At 52.3% G+C, this 15,173-nt stretch overlaps 8 protein-coding genes across 8 annotated transcripts; 5 read left to right on the top strand and 3 right to left on the bottom strand.

Moving 5' to 3' along the window:
- Window positions 1-834: 834 nt before the first annotated feature.
- PC9H_002625 (uncharacterized protein) lies at window positions 835-1,572 on the top strand (the record flags this gene model as incomplete). The annotated part of the gene is made up of 2 exons (XM_036772261.1): window positions 835-1,318; window positions 1,373-1,572. 2 exons carry the CDS (start codon window positions 835-837, stop codon window positions 1,570-1,572), a joined length of 684 nt encoding a protein of 227 aa, XP_036625907.1.
- Window positions 1,573-1,631: 59 nt separating this feature from the next.
- Window positions 1,632-3,401, top strand: PC9H_002626 (uncharacterized protein; the record flags this gene model as incomplete). The annotated part of the gene is made up of 1 exon (XM_036772262.1): window positions 1,632-3,401. The coding sequence occupies one exon, from the start codon at window positions 1,632-1,634 to the stop codon at window positions 3,399-3,401; it is 1,770 nt and encodes a 589-aa protein (XP_036625908.1).
- Window positions 3,402-3,916: 515 nt separating this feature from the next.
- Window positions 3,917-4,439, bottom strand: PC9H_002627 (uncharacterized protein; the record flags this gene model as incomplete). The annotated part of the gene is made up of 4 exons (XM_036772263.1): window positions 3,917-3,973; window positions 4,030-4,100; window positions 4,153-4,228; window positions 4,284-4,439. The coding sequence occupies 4 exons, from the start codon at window positions 4,437-4,439 to the stop codon at window positions 3,917-3,919; spliced, it is 360 nt and encodes a 119-aa protein (XP_036625909.1).
- Window positions 4,440-6,412: 1,973 nt separating this feature from the next.
- PC9H_002628 (uncharacterized protein) lies at window positions 6,413-7,462 on the top strand (the record flags this gene model as incomplete). The annotated part of the gene is made up of 1 exon (XM_036772264.1): window positions 6,413-7,462. One exon carries the CDS (start codon window positions 6,413-6,415, stop codon window positions 7,460-7,462), a length of 1,050 nt encoding a protein of 349 aa, XP_036625910.1.
- A 143-nt stretch (window positions 7,463-7,605) lies between these two features.
- PC9H_002629 (uncharacterized protein) lies at window positions 7,606-7,911 on the bottom strand (the record flags this gene model as incomplete). The annotated part of the gene is made up of 2 exons (XM_036772265.1): window positions 7,606-7,848; window positions 7,903-7,911. 2 exons carry the CDS (start codon window positions 7,909-7,911, stop codon window positions 7,606-7,608), a joined length of 252 nt encoding a protein of 83 aa, XP_036625911.1.
- Window positions 7,912-9,132: 1,221 nt separating this feature from the next.
- PC9H_002630 (uncharacterized protein) lies at window positions 9,133-10,385 on the top strand (the record flags this gene model as incomplete). Its single annotated transcript, XM_036772266.1, has 3 exons — window positions 9,133-9,497; window positions 9,545-9,827; window positions 9,876-10,385. 3 exons carry the CDS (start codon window positions 9,133-9,135, stop codon window positions 10,383-10,385), a joined length of 1,158 nt encoding a protein of 385 aa, XP_036625912.1.
- A 351-nt stretch (window positions 10,386-10,736) lies between these two features.
- Window positions 10,737-13,155, bottom strand: GRC3 (Polynucleotide 5'-hydroxyl-kinase grc3; the record flags this gene model as incomplete). The annotated part of the gene is made up of 6 exons (XM_036772267.1): window positions 10,737-11,779; window positions 11,837-11,934; window positions 11,986-12,173; window positions 12,223-12,404; window positions 12,449-12,533; window positions 12,598-13,155. The coding sequence occupies 6 exons, from the start codon at window positions 13,153-13,155 to the stop codon at window positions 10,737-10,739; spliced, it is 2,154 nt and encodes a 717-aa protein (XP_036625913.1).
- A 280-nt stretch (window positions 13,156-13,435) lies between these two features.
- Window positions 13,436-15,170, top strand: PC9H_002632 (uncharacterized protein; the record flags this gene model as incomplete). The annotated part of the gene is made up of 7 exons (XM_036772268.1): window positions 13,436-13,595; window positions 13,651-13,783; window positions 13,841-14,003; window positions 14,054-14,208; window positions 14,258-14,294; window positions 14,344-14,985; window positions 15,051-15,170. 7 exons carry the CDS (start codon window positions 13,436-13,438, stop codon window positions 15,168-15,170), a joined length of 1,410 nt encoding a protein of 469 aa, XP_036625914.1.
- Window positions 15,171-15,173: the final 3 nt, after the last annotated feature.

Genomic DNA, 15,173 nt, shown 5'->3' on the forward strand with positions numbered 1-15,173 from the left:
TGGTAAGTGCTACGAAGGGCGGAGAAGGGGAATCGGGGTCGCCCACGTGTCGACATAGCGTTGCCGTACTGGACTCCCAGGCCGAGTCAGAAAGCAGTAGACGAAGCGTACTACAGTCGGCAACTGCACTGTGTAGAGCGCTCAGACATTCGTTAGAGCCGGTCATCTAGCCTTCCGCTGGGAGTAACGCTGCCCGCAGATATGAATACTGACGGCATTTCCACCCATCAGCATGTCGTTATCAATTTCGCGAGTGCACGTCTTTCGCTACCGCTTAGCTCAAGAAGCAGGTCGAATATCATATACTTATTCTGTTACGTATCTAAGTTCGCGTGAATGGGCAAGCTGGGTACTGAAGCCGTGAGTTCGAGCTTCCTTTACATCTTTAAGCTTCGGGTTTCTGGTTGTCTCTGGCCGTCTATACGAGATAGGACACTATCTCTATATCAGCAATACTGCAATGACAGCCTCTGTCAGCACAGAACTAGAAATTGGGAGTCACCAAAGATTTCGTTGGACATCCAGGGTACAGTCATTGTGCAAGACTTATGACCTGAATACGTACGTATTTAATGCACCGTTCACTTTGCTGTTAGAAAATGCACCAGATTCGCTGTGCAATGTCGATGGAAGCGAAAGTGGATAGGGGTTGACTTGTCCTCATGCAGGGCCATCAACGTTTCGTCGTACACACGACCACATAAGGCTCAGTTTCATAGTCCTTTTCCTCTTCGTCTGCATCGATTCAGTCTTCCTTGTCCTCAAATTTCCTACTGGCGCACTTGCGCATAATTTCGCTCGTTACCAGAACCAGGATCCTTGGATCGATAAACCATGACCGACCTCACAGTCCTCCTAGCGCCCAATAACCTTTACCCTGTGTCGAAGTCAGCATTTGCTTTTGGGCTCTCGGCGGGGAGGGGGAGGAAGAGTCCTGGGCCAATGCCTCGACCGGTGATGGTGACACTGGAGTCCGACATTGAGTCGCCTCCGGGTTACGGAGAGACAAATTCTGGTCAGCCACAAATTGCGGCACCGGTACCAAGAGGTTTGCCTCAGGACACAACTCTACTATCACCACCCATCAACACTTTCAAGGCTCCTCGACCCCGACCGCGACATAGGCCTACAAGATCACGTAGTGCGCCGCCTGGCTTCTCGATATCGTCAGAGCAACCAGTTGCTGACACTGGGCAGCGAGCACTAGACGATCTCTCACCGCCGCCGTTGACTGCACCGTTTCTGCCTCGCCCACGGCGACAATCGACATTTACGAGACCTCGAGCCGGAGAGCTAGTGAAGCCACCGCCGCCTTTATGTGAGTTTGCTTGACGTGCTCGTCGCAGATCGTCGCTGACGATATTACGGCTAGTACGCCCGACAACATTTTGGCGCAAGACAAGGCGTTCGGGCGTTACTGGCGCATCCTACTCGCCTGCTTCACATCTCGTTCGGCGATCAACTTTTATCGCAGCAGGCCTTGATTTCGACGCGCCAGGTCACGATCTCTCCGCCTTCGGTGTCGAAAGCCGTGTTGGCTTTATCCTACTCCCGCCTAATCACATCTTCTAAGCGACTTTCATTTTCATTCACTGTAAATTATCGCTCTATATATTTGAAGCACACAGGTCATGACGCCGGCAATCAGTTTTGCGGTCGTCCTTGTATTTTCGGCTACATTCGTAACAGCAACGTCGGCTCTGGCACTCAATGAAGCCGAGAAGCAGAGCGACTCCCCCAGCTCGCCGAAGGCATCTACCATGCGCCAAATGGAACGCCAGCTTGAGGCACCCTTTGCCCCGCCCCCGCCGCTAGCCGTGACTACATCTTCATTCAATTGGTGGCCATATCCATTGGCAACATCCACGCCCGTCGCCCAACCCATATATACCATGAATCCGGGGATTCCTCCACCGCCACCGCCACTACCGACACCCCCATCACCAATTATAGTGTCTTTTCCGCTAGCGTCCACTTTGGCGACCGACACTACCACGACGTCTTCATCCCCTTTTACTTCTTCAATCACCACCCAGTCGACATCTTCATCTTCAACACCGATGTCTTCATCAGTTGCTTGCACTACGTCGGATTGTCCATCCTCTGAGACATCTACTCTTGTTCACATCAGTGCCCAGCCTCCCCTCCCCAGTGCCTCTTCGACGGCCAAAACGTTCCCCAAGCTCAAGCCAACTGCCCTCAGCGCAAAAGCCGCTCGTACGAAAGTGGTGATAATATGTGCTTGCGCGGCCGTTGGCTTGATCGCAGGTTCTGTATTAGCGTGGTTCTGCTTCGGTTGCTGCATGGCGCGCCGACGTCGTATGGGAGGATTCTTCCGGACAAGACGCAGGGATGCTCTCCAAGCCGGCCCAGCTTACGCCTGGGATGCCGCCTCCGTAGATATCATGACAGCAGACCAAGAAAAGCGCGGTGTCCCCGAGGTCCACGAAGCTAACAACCTCTCGCGCGGACCATCATCGTTTAGCTGGGACATTCCTACGCGCGCGCCGTTTATGGAGGAACGACGAGAAGAAGGGCAGTCTTTCCTTGCTCCAGCGCTCCCAATCAAGGATCGGCCATCTCGTACACAAACGCGCAAGTCCACCCGTTCGGCGATGCGCAGGAACACTACAAAATCAGTGTATAGCACATTGACGGGCTACGAGGCGTCGCCAGACCCTATGTCTCTCCTGTCGGATCCGGAGGACGATGAGGAAGTGCTTATGGTTAGGAAGACGAAGCCTTACGAGAGTTTGAGGAAGGGGAGCAAGACTATCCGCAGGGAGCTGCTGGAACGAGTTAGGCAGACGTCTGGCTCGTCATCATTACCCAGGGCAGCAGGGGCTCATAGTGCGAGAAGACGTGTTAGTCGTGGGCACACTAGGTTAAATTCTGATATGATAGTTGACGGTGGGCTGGCGAAGGAGTTGAGCGTGGGCGAGGCGGTGGATGAGACCCAGTGGGTCGAGGGAAGCGGATTCCGTATCGTCGAAGAAGAGTTCAAGTCGGCGTGGGATGCGGTGGGGCAATGGGCGAATAAAAGTCGCAGCGGGAGTGGAACGAGTAGCCCAACCCAAGACAATGATCGGAAAGGTATCTTCAGCAGCTGGGTGGGATCTGCCCGTGCCGAAGAAGATCGATACACACCGATTCCCACTCGGTCGAGCCCCTCGAAGTCTAGCACGAGGTCAAATCGACCGACTCGATTCCAACCACGCGAAACGCGAGGCGCGCACGGGGAGAGGAAGGAGCGACCTGGCGTGCCGCGCGTTGATTCCTCGGTTTTGCCGAGAAGTCCGCCGCAGATTATGTCCCCGCCATTGGCAAGTCAGCTGTTCTTCACGCCGCAAATCCCGCAGGAGCCTTCGGGCGACCCCAATCATGCTCATTGGAGGAGATGAACTGTAAGAGACATTGCATATGCTAAAGGTAGCATAATGTGTCGCTAAATTTGTGCATTGTGCATTGTGTATCAGGAAGTGATTATCTTGTGTTTACGAGCTGTTCATTTGGTTCGAGGCTGCTTACTAGATACAACCAAGATACAGCATGCATCGCCGATGAATAAGAATCCGCAACGCATCGCTTGAAACCCCGACTAATTCTACGACCTTCTTACGTTTACTATTTCAGAAGCAAAGGATCGTCTGCAAAGAGTTCTAGGACATGGTGCAGGGGTCGTGACGGTGTTAAAGGCAATATGTACGCACCGACATCTTGAAAATGCTGCACAGGATAATCAATTCGTCGGCATGAGTTGTTGTAAACGAAGTAATTTCATACAGAGGTGTAGGAGGGGTGGCACCTTAAAGGAGTTCAAATCCTCAAAAAAGTATGCTTATTATGGTAATGCATATCATTCTGTTATTACAAATTATGTGTTGACTTCTCTCTCCCAGCGTAATTCAATGTCTGCTCAGATATTGGTGTCGATTTCGGTACAAGAGAGGTTCACCAAGAAAGATCCTCCCGACTGAATGAAAGGCATATTCAGTTCCGTGTGCAGTGGAAGTCAATTCTGGAACTCACCGCCAAATTCAACTGACAGCAGAGTGGTTGAACCGCGCATGGCGTATCAGAACCAATGCGCTCGCAAGAGTCTGCAACGAAGTGTCGGTTAACTTCATGCAGCGTGGGGTACCTTGAACTCACCAATAGCTCCCCCGGTCAGGAGAGCCCCCAGTACAGACTGGAGGGTGCCATCGACGCCGGCCAATAAGTCATCGGTCTACGGCGCAATGCGGTCAGTGTGCTACTTGTGATCGGGTGGGCGATTAACTTACAGTTTGAGAGGAGCAGCAGAGAGTGGAACCCGTCGAGCACTGCTGATTGGAACCGCCGCTGCTGCCACCGTCACTGTTACTTCCAGTGCGGGGGAGGACAGTGCAGCTGGCGAGCATAGCGCTGGCGAGAAGGATCGATGTGCGAATGGCGAACATGATGAATAAAAAGAGATAGGTTTGAGTGTGGTAGGTGTTTCTTGCGGTGTAATAAGTTTGAAGTGCAGACTGATGAAAATATGGGGGATTGCCTTTCTCTATTTATACGTTTTTCACGGTAAGACCAATTCTCGTACTCTTCATTTTTTGGCGTATCTTGGCCAAGTGTTCTACGCAATGACTGCTTAGGGCGTTCGGGATGTGCGTCATCTGAGGCGCTGTTGCCTATTAGGGAAGCTTTTCCCGCCAAGATATGATGTCGAAGAAGGACCATTGCCCCTCGTCAATCTTAAATCCCGGATCCGCCCATTCAACGCTCCTTGAGCTCCAATATGAAAGAGATCGTTGGCGTCTCTGCGGCTCTTGTAGGGTATGGCTTGGTGTGGCAGCATCTGGCAGCGTCCACTCACCAGGTAAGGACCGAACATTTAATTATGAATTGCTCTCAATTAATTAACAAAACCCTGTGCGCATCCCCACAAAGTGATGTCCATCGAGCGACAGCGAACTATTGGTAAGCTCGTACCACCCGCTAGTTGTGCTTGTGTATGTATCCACTTAGCCCGTCGAAATCTCCTTAACTCCCCAGCTCCTTTGGAGACGAGCTCGCCTTGGAAGTACAAGTTCCTGCGTCAAGACCCTTCCGCATGATTCAATGCTCTGATCATGTTTGCCTAGTTTCTCGGATATGCTAGCGAGAGCCACTTTCTCCACTTCAGCACGGAATTATAGGAGATGAAGCCTGAAAGAAAGGAGGAGAATAGGAGATAAGTCCTGCACGTGACTCGGAAGTCCAGAGATCGTCGACTTCGGCTCTACTTTTCTCCGTCAATGTTAGATGTTAAGCCCGAAACTGCGACGCCGTCGACATTCAAGATTCTGACGCTGCACGCCCATGCCAATCTCTACTAAGGTAAGGCTTCATTGAACGATCGAACGAGCTGCTAGTGGAATAATTGAACTGCTGAGCGGACAAAATCAAGCACATTTACTATGCCCTGCGCACTACTTCGCCTGCTCAATCATGCGCTGTAAAACCTCTGTTGGATGACTGAGACGTTCTTTTTTCAGGTGAGGTTTAGCGACGTGGAGATAGATGCATGCCCTTGCGTTCCAAGATGATAAAATCGCGCTCAGGAAGACTTTGTGGTACTGTTTGCATCCGGAAGGATGGTTACACTCGAAGCGCAGTCCAGTTGGCGAAGATGGCCCAGCGGCAGATGTGCGAATAGCAAACATGATGTGTAGAAAAGACAAGTTTGATTGGGGTAAGCATTTCTGGCACTGTAATACAATGGAAGTCCAGCTGATGACCATCTAGGCGGCTGCGTTCCTCTATAATTAGAGGACCAAGGTACAAGCTCAAAAGCAAGATGTTCAGCTTGAGAGTTGTTGATCGCCCCTCGTAATGGTCATGATCTAGGCTCGTGACCAGCCGCCTAAGGGATCGCTCGAAAGGCCGAGAGTTTGGTCAAATTCAGGTGATGCGGCCGGTTGTTGTGCCATTAGTGTACAATTCGACGAAGGCAAGTGGCAAATTTCCTTTAGATTCCATCGTGGTAAGTTCCTGGTATGCGGCGGTATTCAATCGTCAGTCTAACATTACGACATCAGACCACTTGTTGTTGGGAAACCTGTTACCAACAGTTTGTTCTATCTGCATCAAAGATGTCGCCTGTTGAAGATCACCCCGCGTAGAATTTCTCCCACCACGTCAACCCTTTACCCGACCGTACACCACACGGACGCGGAGATCAGCAAAGACATGCAGCGCAGGCTTGACGTATAGCTATGCTATAGACATCCATCACGCTTTTACAGCAGGCTCGTTGCCCACCACATTCTTTTCTTCCTCCTCCGTCCTCTCCGTCCTCTCCATTCCCCGTTCCTTGGTTCCTTGATCCCCCGCCGTACGCACCCTATCTCTCCATATCGTTTGATAGGAAGTTGTTTGCGTGCAAAAATTGTGGACCATGCATTATTCGGATCGCCGAGATCAGGATGCTGTCTGGCGTGCAGAAAGAGGTCCCCAGGGCAGTCGGCTACCCACCCACCCCTTCTCAAGACCCTCCCCAACCAGGACTTCCTTACTCCCCCAACCGTCTTTGGAGGAGTCACCATCCACTTCGACCTCACCTCTATCAACAAACAATCGACCGCTCCTTAATCCGCTCAACAACCCACTAAACAACCCAGTCTCTCGATTTTCCGTCGACACGCAGACCGTGTTCGCTTCGCAATTGCTACCACGAATATACACCGCCAGCCCCCTCAACCCCAACACCCAATCTTCCCTTACCCACGCCCAGTCCACGCGTTCAAAGTCTCATTTGTTGCTTTCCAGGTATTGGAGATATGTGTTCATCATACTCCTGGATGTTTTAATAGCAGTCACCGTTGTCTGCGTGGCGAGCCTCTTGTCGATGGCCGTTGGCCATCTTATCTTGCGCGCAGCTTCGCGGCGTGACACTCCTGGGCCGTTTGATGCAGCAATTACAACGACGATCCAGGCCGGCGTCCTCGGCGGCGCCATCATCGCTCTTCCTCTTGCAATCACAATCAAAATACTATTCCCACCTCGTGACACCTCTCTTAACACCCCCTCCCGTTCCCAATCGCGAGTCGACCAAGAGGATTTCCTCTCCTTCGATAGCCACGAGGACGGGCGGGGACGAAACAGTCGTACCAGCTATGAGCAGGGTGGCATTCGGGAGACGACACTTACTCGCTACCATGCTCACAGAATATTCGCTTTCATGTTCTGTGAGTGCGTTGGCATAACGAGCGGGCCCCTCGGTGTTGTGCTTTTGAGGGTGTGTTACGCAGGGAGGGGTGGGTGGACCCCAGATGCGGATATTCGCCTGTTGGATCCGACTCACGCTGTTGAAGCAGGCGCGGTGGGCGGCGCTATAGTTGGACCAGGTATTTTGATTCTGATATGGGCTATATGGAAGTTATGGACCAAGATTTTCACACCCCAAGACAATCACGAAAGCAGTCCGAGAGTATCATGGTACTACTAGTGGACCACATATTGAGTATGGCACTCGGGACTAGTATATTTATCACATCAATGTGTACACTACTGGAGCAGCACTGTAGGACCATGCCCAATGACGCGACCGAACGTTCGGTGCCTATATATACAAGCGACGGAAATAGACATTCAAGTAGACTTGATTTCCTCAGTATCTTCTTCTTGTAGCTTCTCTCTTTTTATGTCTCGTTCTTGGTATGGTGGAGGCGCTTGACTCTCTGCGCGGCCCCGCTGCCTTGCAGAAAGCCAGCGCCATGCTGGGAGAGCGCCTAGCACGACAACGAAAAACCCTAAGTTAAGCAGCAGGGGCAGAAAGCCGAACAGTGAAGTGACCGCCCATCTCCAGGGCGTGAAGGATACGTCGAAATCGACCTGATAGAAGTGTATAGATGAGGTACAGCAAAGATTCGCGGAATGATAGCCTACCTCGTTCATGGTCTTAGGGTTGTAATAACATGTTGAAGTCGAGTTCACGGGGTGGTTATCGTAAAACGATTGAGCGCGACCTTGATCTTTGCCAAAATCCTCGTGGTAAGTGGCGGAATGAGGGGTAGACAGCGTACGACCCGAGTAAAAGGTTACGGTGAGATCGACGGAATAGCAACTCGGGCATGTTATTGTGCAGTATCGCCGGCTCGTACTTGAACAGCAACGGCAATTACATCTGTTCCAGGTACTTCAATGAGCACGGTATGCATTATCGGAGACTCAATAAGAACATACGAATGGCTAGAGCAAGATTGGGAACAAGTAGGAGGGCTACTCGTACAGCTGTTCGTACAAGTTTGGCAAGTATCGCAGCAATTTGAGCAACAGTAATACCTGGGAGGAAATGACGATTTGTTAGCCATGAGGTGTGTGGTCAAACAGGGATCGTACCCTCCATCACAAGCCTGCTCCGAAGGGCACGCGGAGGCATCATTCGCACAAGCGCTTGGGTTGAAAACACTGTTCATATAGGATATTTGGGATGAGCAACTGGGGGATCCGACGGGGGCGCTGCTACACCCGGAATTACAACGTCGTTCACAACAGTAACGCGGTTCCAAGCGTGCAGAGAGGATATCGCATTTACTCAATGGCCACCCATGGCGTACGACCTCTGAGACAAGTGGTTAGATAATGTTAAAAATAGGGTAGCCAATATGAAGCCCGCAGATGAGCAGTAACATACCAGGATAAGCGACGCCGAAGAAAAGTCCAAAGAAAAGGCCGAGGGATACTGGGAGAAGCAGCAAACCTATCTTGATGGAGGAACGCATCTCATGCATGTCTTTCACGACTTGCAAACTTCATATACGGCGTCGGATGCTCAAATATCCTCAGCGGATGACATTCGGAGGCTGTGCGTCCTTCCGACCCTGAGTGCTAGGGGCTGGGGCTGAGGAACAAAACCTAGACTCTAAAGGCGGCGGAAGGCAATGAGCAAGGTGAGCATTGGTTCAAGTGGAAGCTTACAAGGTAGTGTGTGGAGATATATACCCGATATGGTGAAGCCGCCTCGTGTGACTTCTTGTGACGCGACACTTCCCCATCAGGTTGTCTCCCGCCATACCTCCCCCGTGGGAAAGCGAAGATCACCTCGGCGGGGCGCTGTCACAACGTAAAAGAATCATTCTACGAAGCGATGCGAGCTCGATTATACTTGAAGACGCCATGAACAGAGGTGCAAGCTATCAGCTTCCAGACCTAACCTCCCTTGTCCGCGACTTTGAGCTGCACACAAATCCTCATTGCCACGCCATTTCACTCACCTCTGGACCAGGGAAGTTAATCAATGAGCGCGATAAAGCGTGTTGGCGTGGAATGAAGGCGGGGTTGCTGGCCTCATTGTGCTTCCCGACATGCGACGCCCCGCAACTGAAAGACCTGGCTGACATCATGTCTGCGTTCATCTGCATCCAAGTGCGCTTAGTGGGTGCATGCGACATGGGAGAATGTGGGTGGACGCCTTCGGAGGGGGAGGGTCAAATGGGGTCGGGAGGCTGGGAGCTTCTTGCGCAGAATGCCCTACTTGCTCGGTGAGTGGTGAGCCTCTATACGTGCTTCCGAAATGACCGTCTTTCAGATTGATCCCACAGGTGAAGCGGCTTGCCTCGCGTGCGCCAGCAGACTGGGCCTCACGGCTGGAGAAAGCATCACACGCTTTCCATGCTGCCCATCTGCAGCTAGTCGCGAAATCCCCGCCACCGGAGAGTATCGAAGCATGCTTGGCTCTCCATACAGACGCCAGTGGCTTCCGTATAATATTCCTCTTAGCGGAGGTCATTAAGGAGCTCCACCTCCCCCCAAACGTCCAATTGCTAGAACAACTCGCAGACAGCGCGCTCAAGATCATCGTTGGATCCCTCGTACGCCCCCCTGAACTACATCTACCGAACCCATCTGACATCTCTTAGCAACTTGTCTCGTACAATCTGCATGCCTCCAAGAAGAGCAGCGGGAACGCCGTGGCCGTCGTCATGTCTCTCAGGGAAATATCCCTGCAGGGGGCGCTCAAAGTCTGCATGGGCGAATGCAGGAAGAATGTCGAGACGTACCGCACGGTCGAGCGCGCGATTCTCGTTGGTCTCTCCGGAGAGGCGCCCCCGCCAATGCCGCCACGTAAGCCCAGGCCGCTTGCAGGTCATACTCGGGCTTCGAGTTCGATCTGGTCCTGGATTCCTTTCGTAGCTCCGCAGGAGGCTCCGGCACCGCCTGCCCCCGAGCCGGCTCCTCTTCTCCCTGTGCTAGAGGTCGAGGAATGGGACGATGATGTTAAGGACGACGTGAGGTCGTATGTAAACGGGCTGAGAGATTGCGTCGTGGGGTATATCCACTGGTTATACGAGACGGAGATATATTTTGGACAGCTTGGGGACGAGGTCAGGGCTACTGGATGGACATTCCTACCCGTAGTTTCATCGTAGGCACCCTCAATTAGAAGTAGACAAAGACAATTGCGGGCAAGGTGCTTGTAATTGTGTCTCGTTTTGCTGCGTGAATAAAGCCATAGAATAACAAGTTCCAAATGAGTCGGGGAGAATCCATTGCCCCGCGGAAGCTCCCTAACTAAGCTGTAAATGAGCTCGATGCAGTCGACATAGCGCTGATCCTATAGCAAGAGGCAGCCTATCATACTCAACTGTCAGGGGTTGATTTGGACACTAAAGACCCAGGCAGCAATCTAGGCGGAAGTGCAAACTTCCTTGTTAGACCTTTTTACAGTAGTTAGGCATTTGACTAGTCGCAGTTTGTCTCCCGAACGGAATCGACGAGTCTCACATCTGGCCCCTCCGCATCAGATTCCTCCTCACCCTCCTCTTCTCCACGCCAACCCCCTCACTTTTGCCCCACTGCAAATACGGCATCTTCTGCTTTTCAAACCCAGGGAGTACGCCCTCTTCCTGCTCCCGGAAGTCCAGCATCCCCCAGATCGGGAGCTCCACCTCGCCCTTCACCAGCACCCTGCATCTCGCAAGCGAAGACGGCGGAAGCGGTGTGAGAACGTGCATTGTTTGTGTGTCGGGCGAGATTGCCCGGATGAGGGCCAGGCCTAAGCATGTCGAAGCGGAAGGCGAGGGCGGGGGGCCGCCTTGGATGTAAGGCACGGAGAAGGGGCTCTTAGATGGCGTTTGGGACGCGAGGTCGAGGAGGGAGTCGAGAGCACCTTCTTCGCAGGCGACGAGAGCGACGAGAGCGCCGTTGAGGACCGTGTGTATCTGTTCGGGCACAACATCTTCTGCACCACATCCTACGAGTACGACGCGCTCGAATGCCGTAGAACAGTCGACCTCGAAAGGAAAGCGGGCGCATAGAGGAGCGCTTGTGTCCCAGAGATCCGGCGTAGTCTGGGTAAACTCGGCACTTGCGCCGCCGGTTCCACTATGGTCTGGGAAAATGGAGTGGAAGTACGAAAGGATGGAGAGCGACCGTTGGTCGGCGGCTGTGTACGCCAGCGACGACGTAAATGGTTCCAGGACTCGATGCCGGGTGGTAGGAGGTGACGCTCTCGAGGTGCTAGACGGAAAGGGTGTTGATGATTGCAGTTCGAATACGTGCGTGGGCTGTACTATCTCCTCGATGCTCTCCAGGAGACTAGCGCCCAGCCCTTTGACCCAGCCCATCGTGTTTACGACGAGCGGGATGTACTCGCATATTCTATTATCCGCGAGGGGTTCGAGACCAGGTGTTTGTACCTCTGTGCGGTAGGTTTGGAATAGAGAATCAACAGAGGCAAGGTAGTGAGAGGGCGACGATCTAGGGGTTGTTGATCCGATGAAATGTGCACGGAAGGGCAAGGAGGGATGCGTGAAAGCAGGACCTGTAGCGTAGCCCCCGATCAGTGGTGAGTATGATAGTCATAAATGCGAGGACTAACCGAGAACAGGCTTGTCTAGGACGTGCAAGGAGACCATCCCGGCAGGACCGAACTCGGATTGCCCGATGTCGCATTCTAGAAAGGCTACTCTTGTATACCTGTAGTTGGTCCGTAAGGCATAGGTGGTATAAGACGCGAAAGACACGAACTGGGAGAGTAGTTTATTCAGCAACGTGACCGCAAATGTACTTTTGCCAGTTTTCTTTGGGCCCTTGACCAGGAATACACCAGCTGCTGAGCTTGAGCTTGGTGAGGGAGGAGGATTGAGGCTTGATAAAGCAGCGTTCCAGGATGGGAGCAGTGTCAAGGGTTGTAACGAGCGAGTTTGCTGTGTGACCTAAGGAGACATCAAGAAAATATCGGATAAATGAAGAGAAATGCCACACCATTTGAACCCCACGCAACCCAATATCCTCCACTTCGCCATTTGTCTTTTCTTGATGTGACTCCCTAAACATACCATCAAATGTCCCCAAAACGCGCTCCAAACCCTCTGCTCCGAGCGAGAGTTCCTGGACGATAACCAGAGCATCAAACTTTGCGCAAACAGATTGGAGGCGAGGAGGGACTGGACACGGGGAAATGGTCGATGTTGAGGATGCCGAGACGCACTCAAAGGTCGGTAGATGTGAACATTTTGGCGCAAAAACGCGGTGTGGACGAGGAACTGTGCTGGGAGCAAAGATCGCGCCACAGGCTTCCAAAGAACCGTGAACTACGACAACGGTATAGGCTCCTAGAAGACAGAACCTTTGGCCCACCGACAACGCCAGTGCAACAGCGTTCCCGCGTGCAGCCTTCAACCCGAGCCCATTAATCTCGTCGGATGTCAGCCTTAGAGTATTGGTACCGGCAGAAGGTTTAAAAGTGGTCGGCGAACGCGTTGGAAGGGTGGAGAGATTCGCTTCGGGCTCCTCGCCATCAGACCCCGAGTCCGCGACGGGTGCGCTAGGCGACCACCTTCGACCGCGAGCTGGTGGTAGGGGATCAACGGAGACTTCGTCGTCGTCGGTACTCAGACCGGAATCAAAGGAATCATTGTCCCCTTCGGACTCCCGCAGCTCACTCGCGACGACAACTGCAACTGCCTTCTTTCCTCTCTTCCCCTCATCTATTTTCGAAGCTGATAATGATTTCTGTCTTTTTGGGGCGCCGACGCGAGGCTCCTCTGCATCCCGCGTGCTGACTTTGCGTTTTGATGATCTTGAAGATTTTGAGGGTCGAAAAGCGGGTACATCTGCAGCCTCAGTTTCGCTGGGCGGTGCTTTGTCTGTTATGGTTGCAGATTTCGCTTTTCGGGCTGCGATGGCGCTGAGCATGGTCACCGGTGAAGCAGACAAATAAGGCAACCCGGGCTCTCGGATTATCCACATGCAGGACTTTCCATTATATATCGCAAGAAATTGCCACTACTAGGACGGTGTTGGGTCGGTTCATGTAGGTAAGATTCCTGTCCAGGCTCGGACCCTTTCCCCCAAGGATGCACCATATCTATAGTTTTAGAACGTTTCAAAACTACGACCATAAACTGTATCATCATACTGACGTTTATCTCTAGATTCAAATCTCTGACTCCTGCCCCGCATCTTCCACCAGAACATGAATTCAGACAAGGACAAAGTCAATGTCATCGCTGATTTCCAACGATGGTGCTCCCAGAACGACATATCGTTAGACAATCGCCTTGAGATTACCTACAATCCAGATTCCGGAATCCATATCCGCACCAAAAGCCAATCTATACCGGCCTCAACAACTGGTATGCACCCCCTCTACACTAAAGCTGCCGTGTGGATGATCTAGCTACATCGCAGTGTCGTATATACCGAAGCGCGCCGTTCTGTCCACCAAGTCGTGTTCTCTTGCGGACAAGCTTCCTCAGGATACCGAGTACACCCACGGCCTTGGGGCGCAGCTGATGTTAGCGCTGGCATTGTACAACGAGCAGTACGTATACTTATCCTGAGATCGTGGCGTTTCTTGAACATAGTCTGGGACAGATAGACTCCGTGGATCGAATTCGCGGTGGTACGGTTATCTGCAGTCTCTCCCCGACTTTGTCGATCTACCGATGCTGTGGCAAGACGGATGCGAAGACGCGAAGGAAGCTGCCCATTGGCTTGTTGGAACAGAGGTTGAGAAGGAAATGGCCGTCAGTGCGCTTTCAGTAAGTTATATTATTCCCCCCCCTGTTCATCTCATGACGTGTTATACGAGGCCCGTATTAGAACGTTCTACGAAGACATTTCGAGACGATTTCTCCCCCAAGGTGCCTCACTAGCTAGCTATACCAAGGCATTCACACTTGTCTCTTCGCGGGCATTCATCGTCGATGCGTACCATGGGCTGTCTATGGTCCCTATAGCGGACGCGTAAGTGCATCTCCCGCACACATCGGTGCTCTTTCTAACGATTCTCCAGATTCAATCACTCACAGGATAATCACGTCCACATCGAGGTAGCTTAAAGTAATATCGATGACCGCAGCATGCTGAAACTCCAGCTAGACCGATTTTGATGTCTGCCCGTCATGCGGTGCTCTCTACGAGTGCCCACACGATGATGAACCCAAACATGAAACACACGTTGGGCAGCATCATTATGATTCTTGCTATGAAATGGTGGCGAACATACCCATACCGCCTCACTCCGAGGTCTTCAATACATACGGCGAGACTCTGAGCAATGCCGCGCTTCTCGCTCGATATGGTTTCGTCCTGGACGTGAACGAGAATGACTGTATAACATGGAGTATGGAGGAATTGATAGATGAAGCGGATCTAGCTGCCTCATTCCGGCTCGCGATCCAGGAATTGGAATCGGATACATCCTTCCGCACCCGCTGCGAATCTTCAAATCTCATCTATTATAGCAACTCGTTCACCGTGGATGGAGATGGGAAGGTGTCCCATCCACTGTGGCTGCTTTGCTCTCTTACGTATCAGCGCCACGCGCCCTCGCCACCGCCTCCCATGAGCGTGCTGGATGTGCAACTAGCTTGTGAAGCTGGCGTAGACGGAGACGCTTCTTTGACCCCTGCAATCTCCGCTACCGCTTCGGCTGTCTCAACGCTCTGCTGTACCCGGAAAGCTAAGATTAAGAAGCTCTCAGACCTTGCCCCGGATGCCGACATCGGCGAGATCTTAGACGTACGTACCTGCTTCTGGTCGTCCGTGTGCGTGTTCGTGTTGACAATAACTAAACTAACTTCCAGGGGTTGTCTGAAGACAGGCCGAGGACCCGCCTTGCAATATCTTACGTATTGACCGAAATATCGATATTGGAATGTTGCCTGGCGTCGTGGTCGGAATTGGTTCTCCCCCATCCTTCCTAGTGT

Source organism: Pleurotus ostreatus (assembly GCF_014466165.1).
Source record: "Pleurotus ostreatus strain PC9 chromosome Unknown scaffold_11, whole genome shotgun sequence".
Lineage (NCBI taxonomy): Eukaryota > Fungi > Basidiomycota > Agaricomycetes > Agaricales > Pleurotaceae > Pleurotus > Pleurotus ostreatus.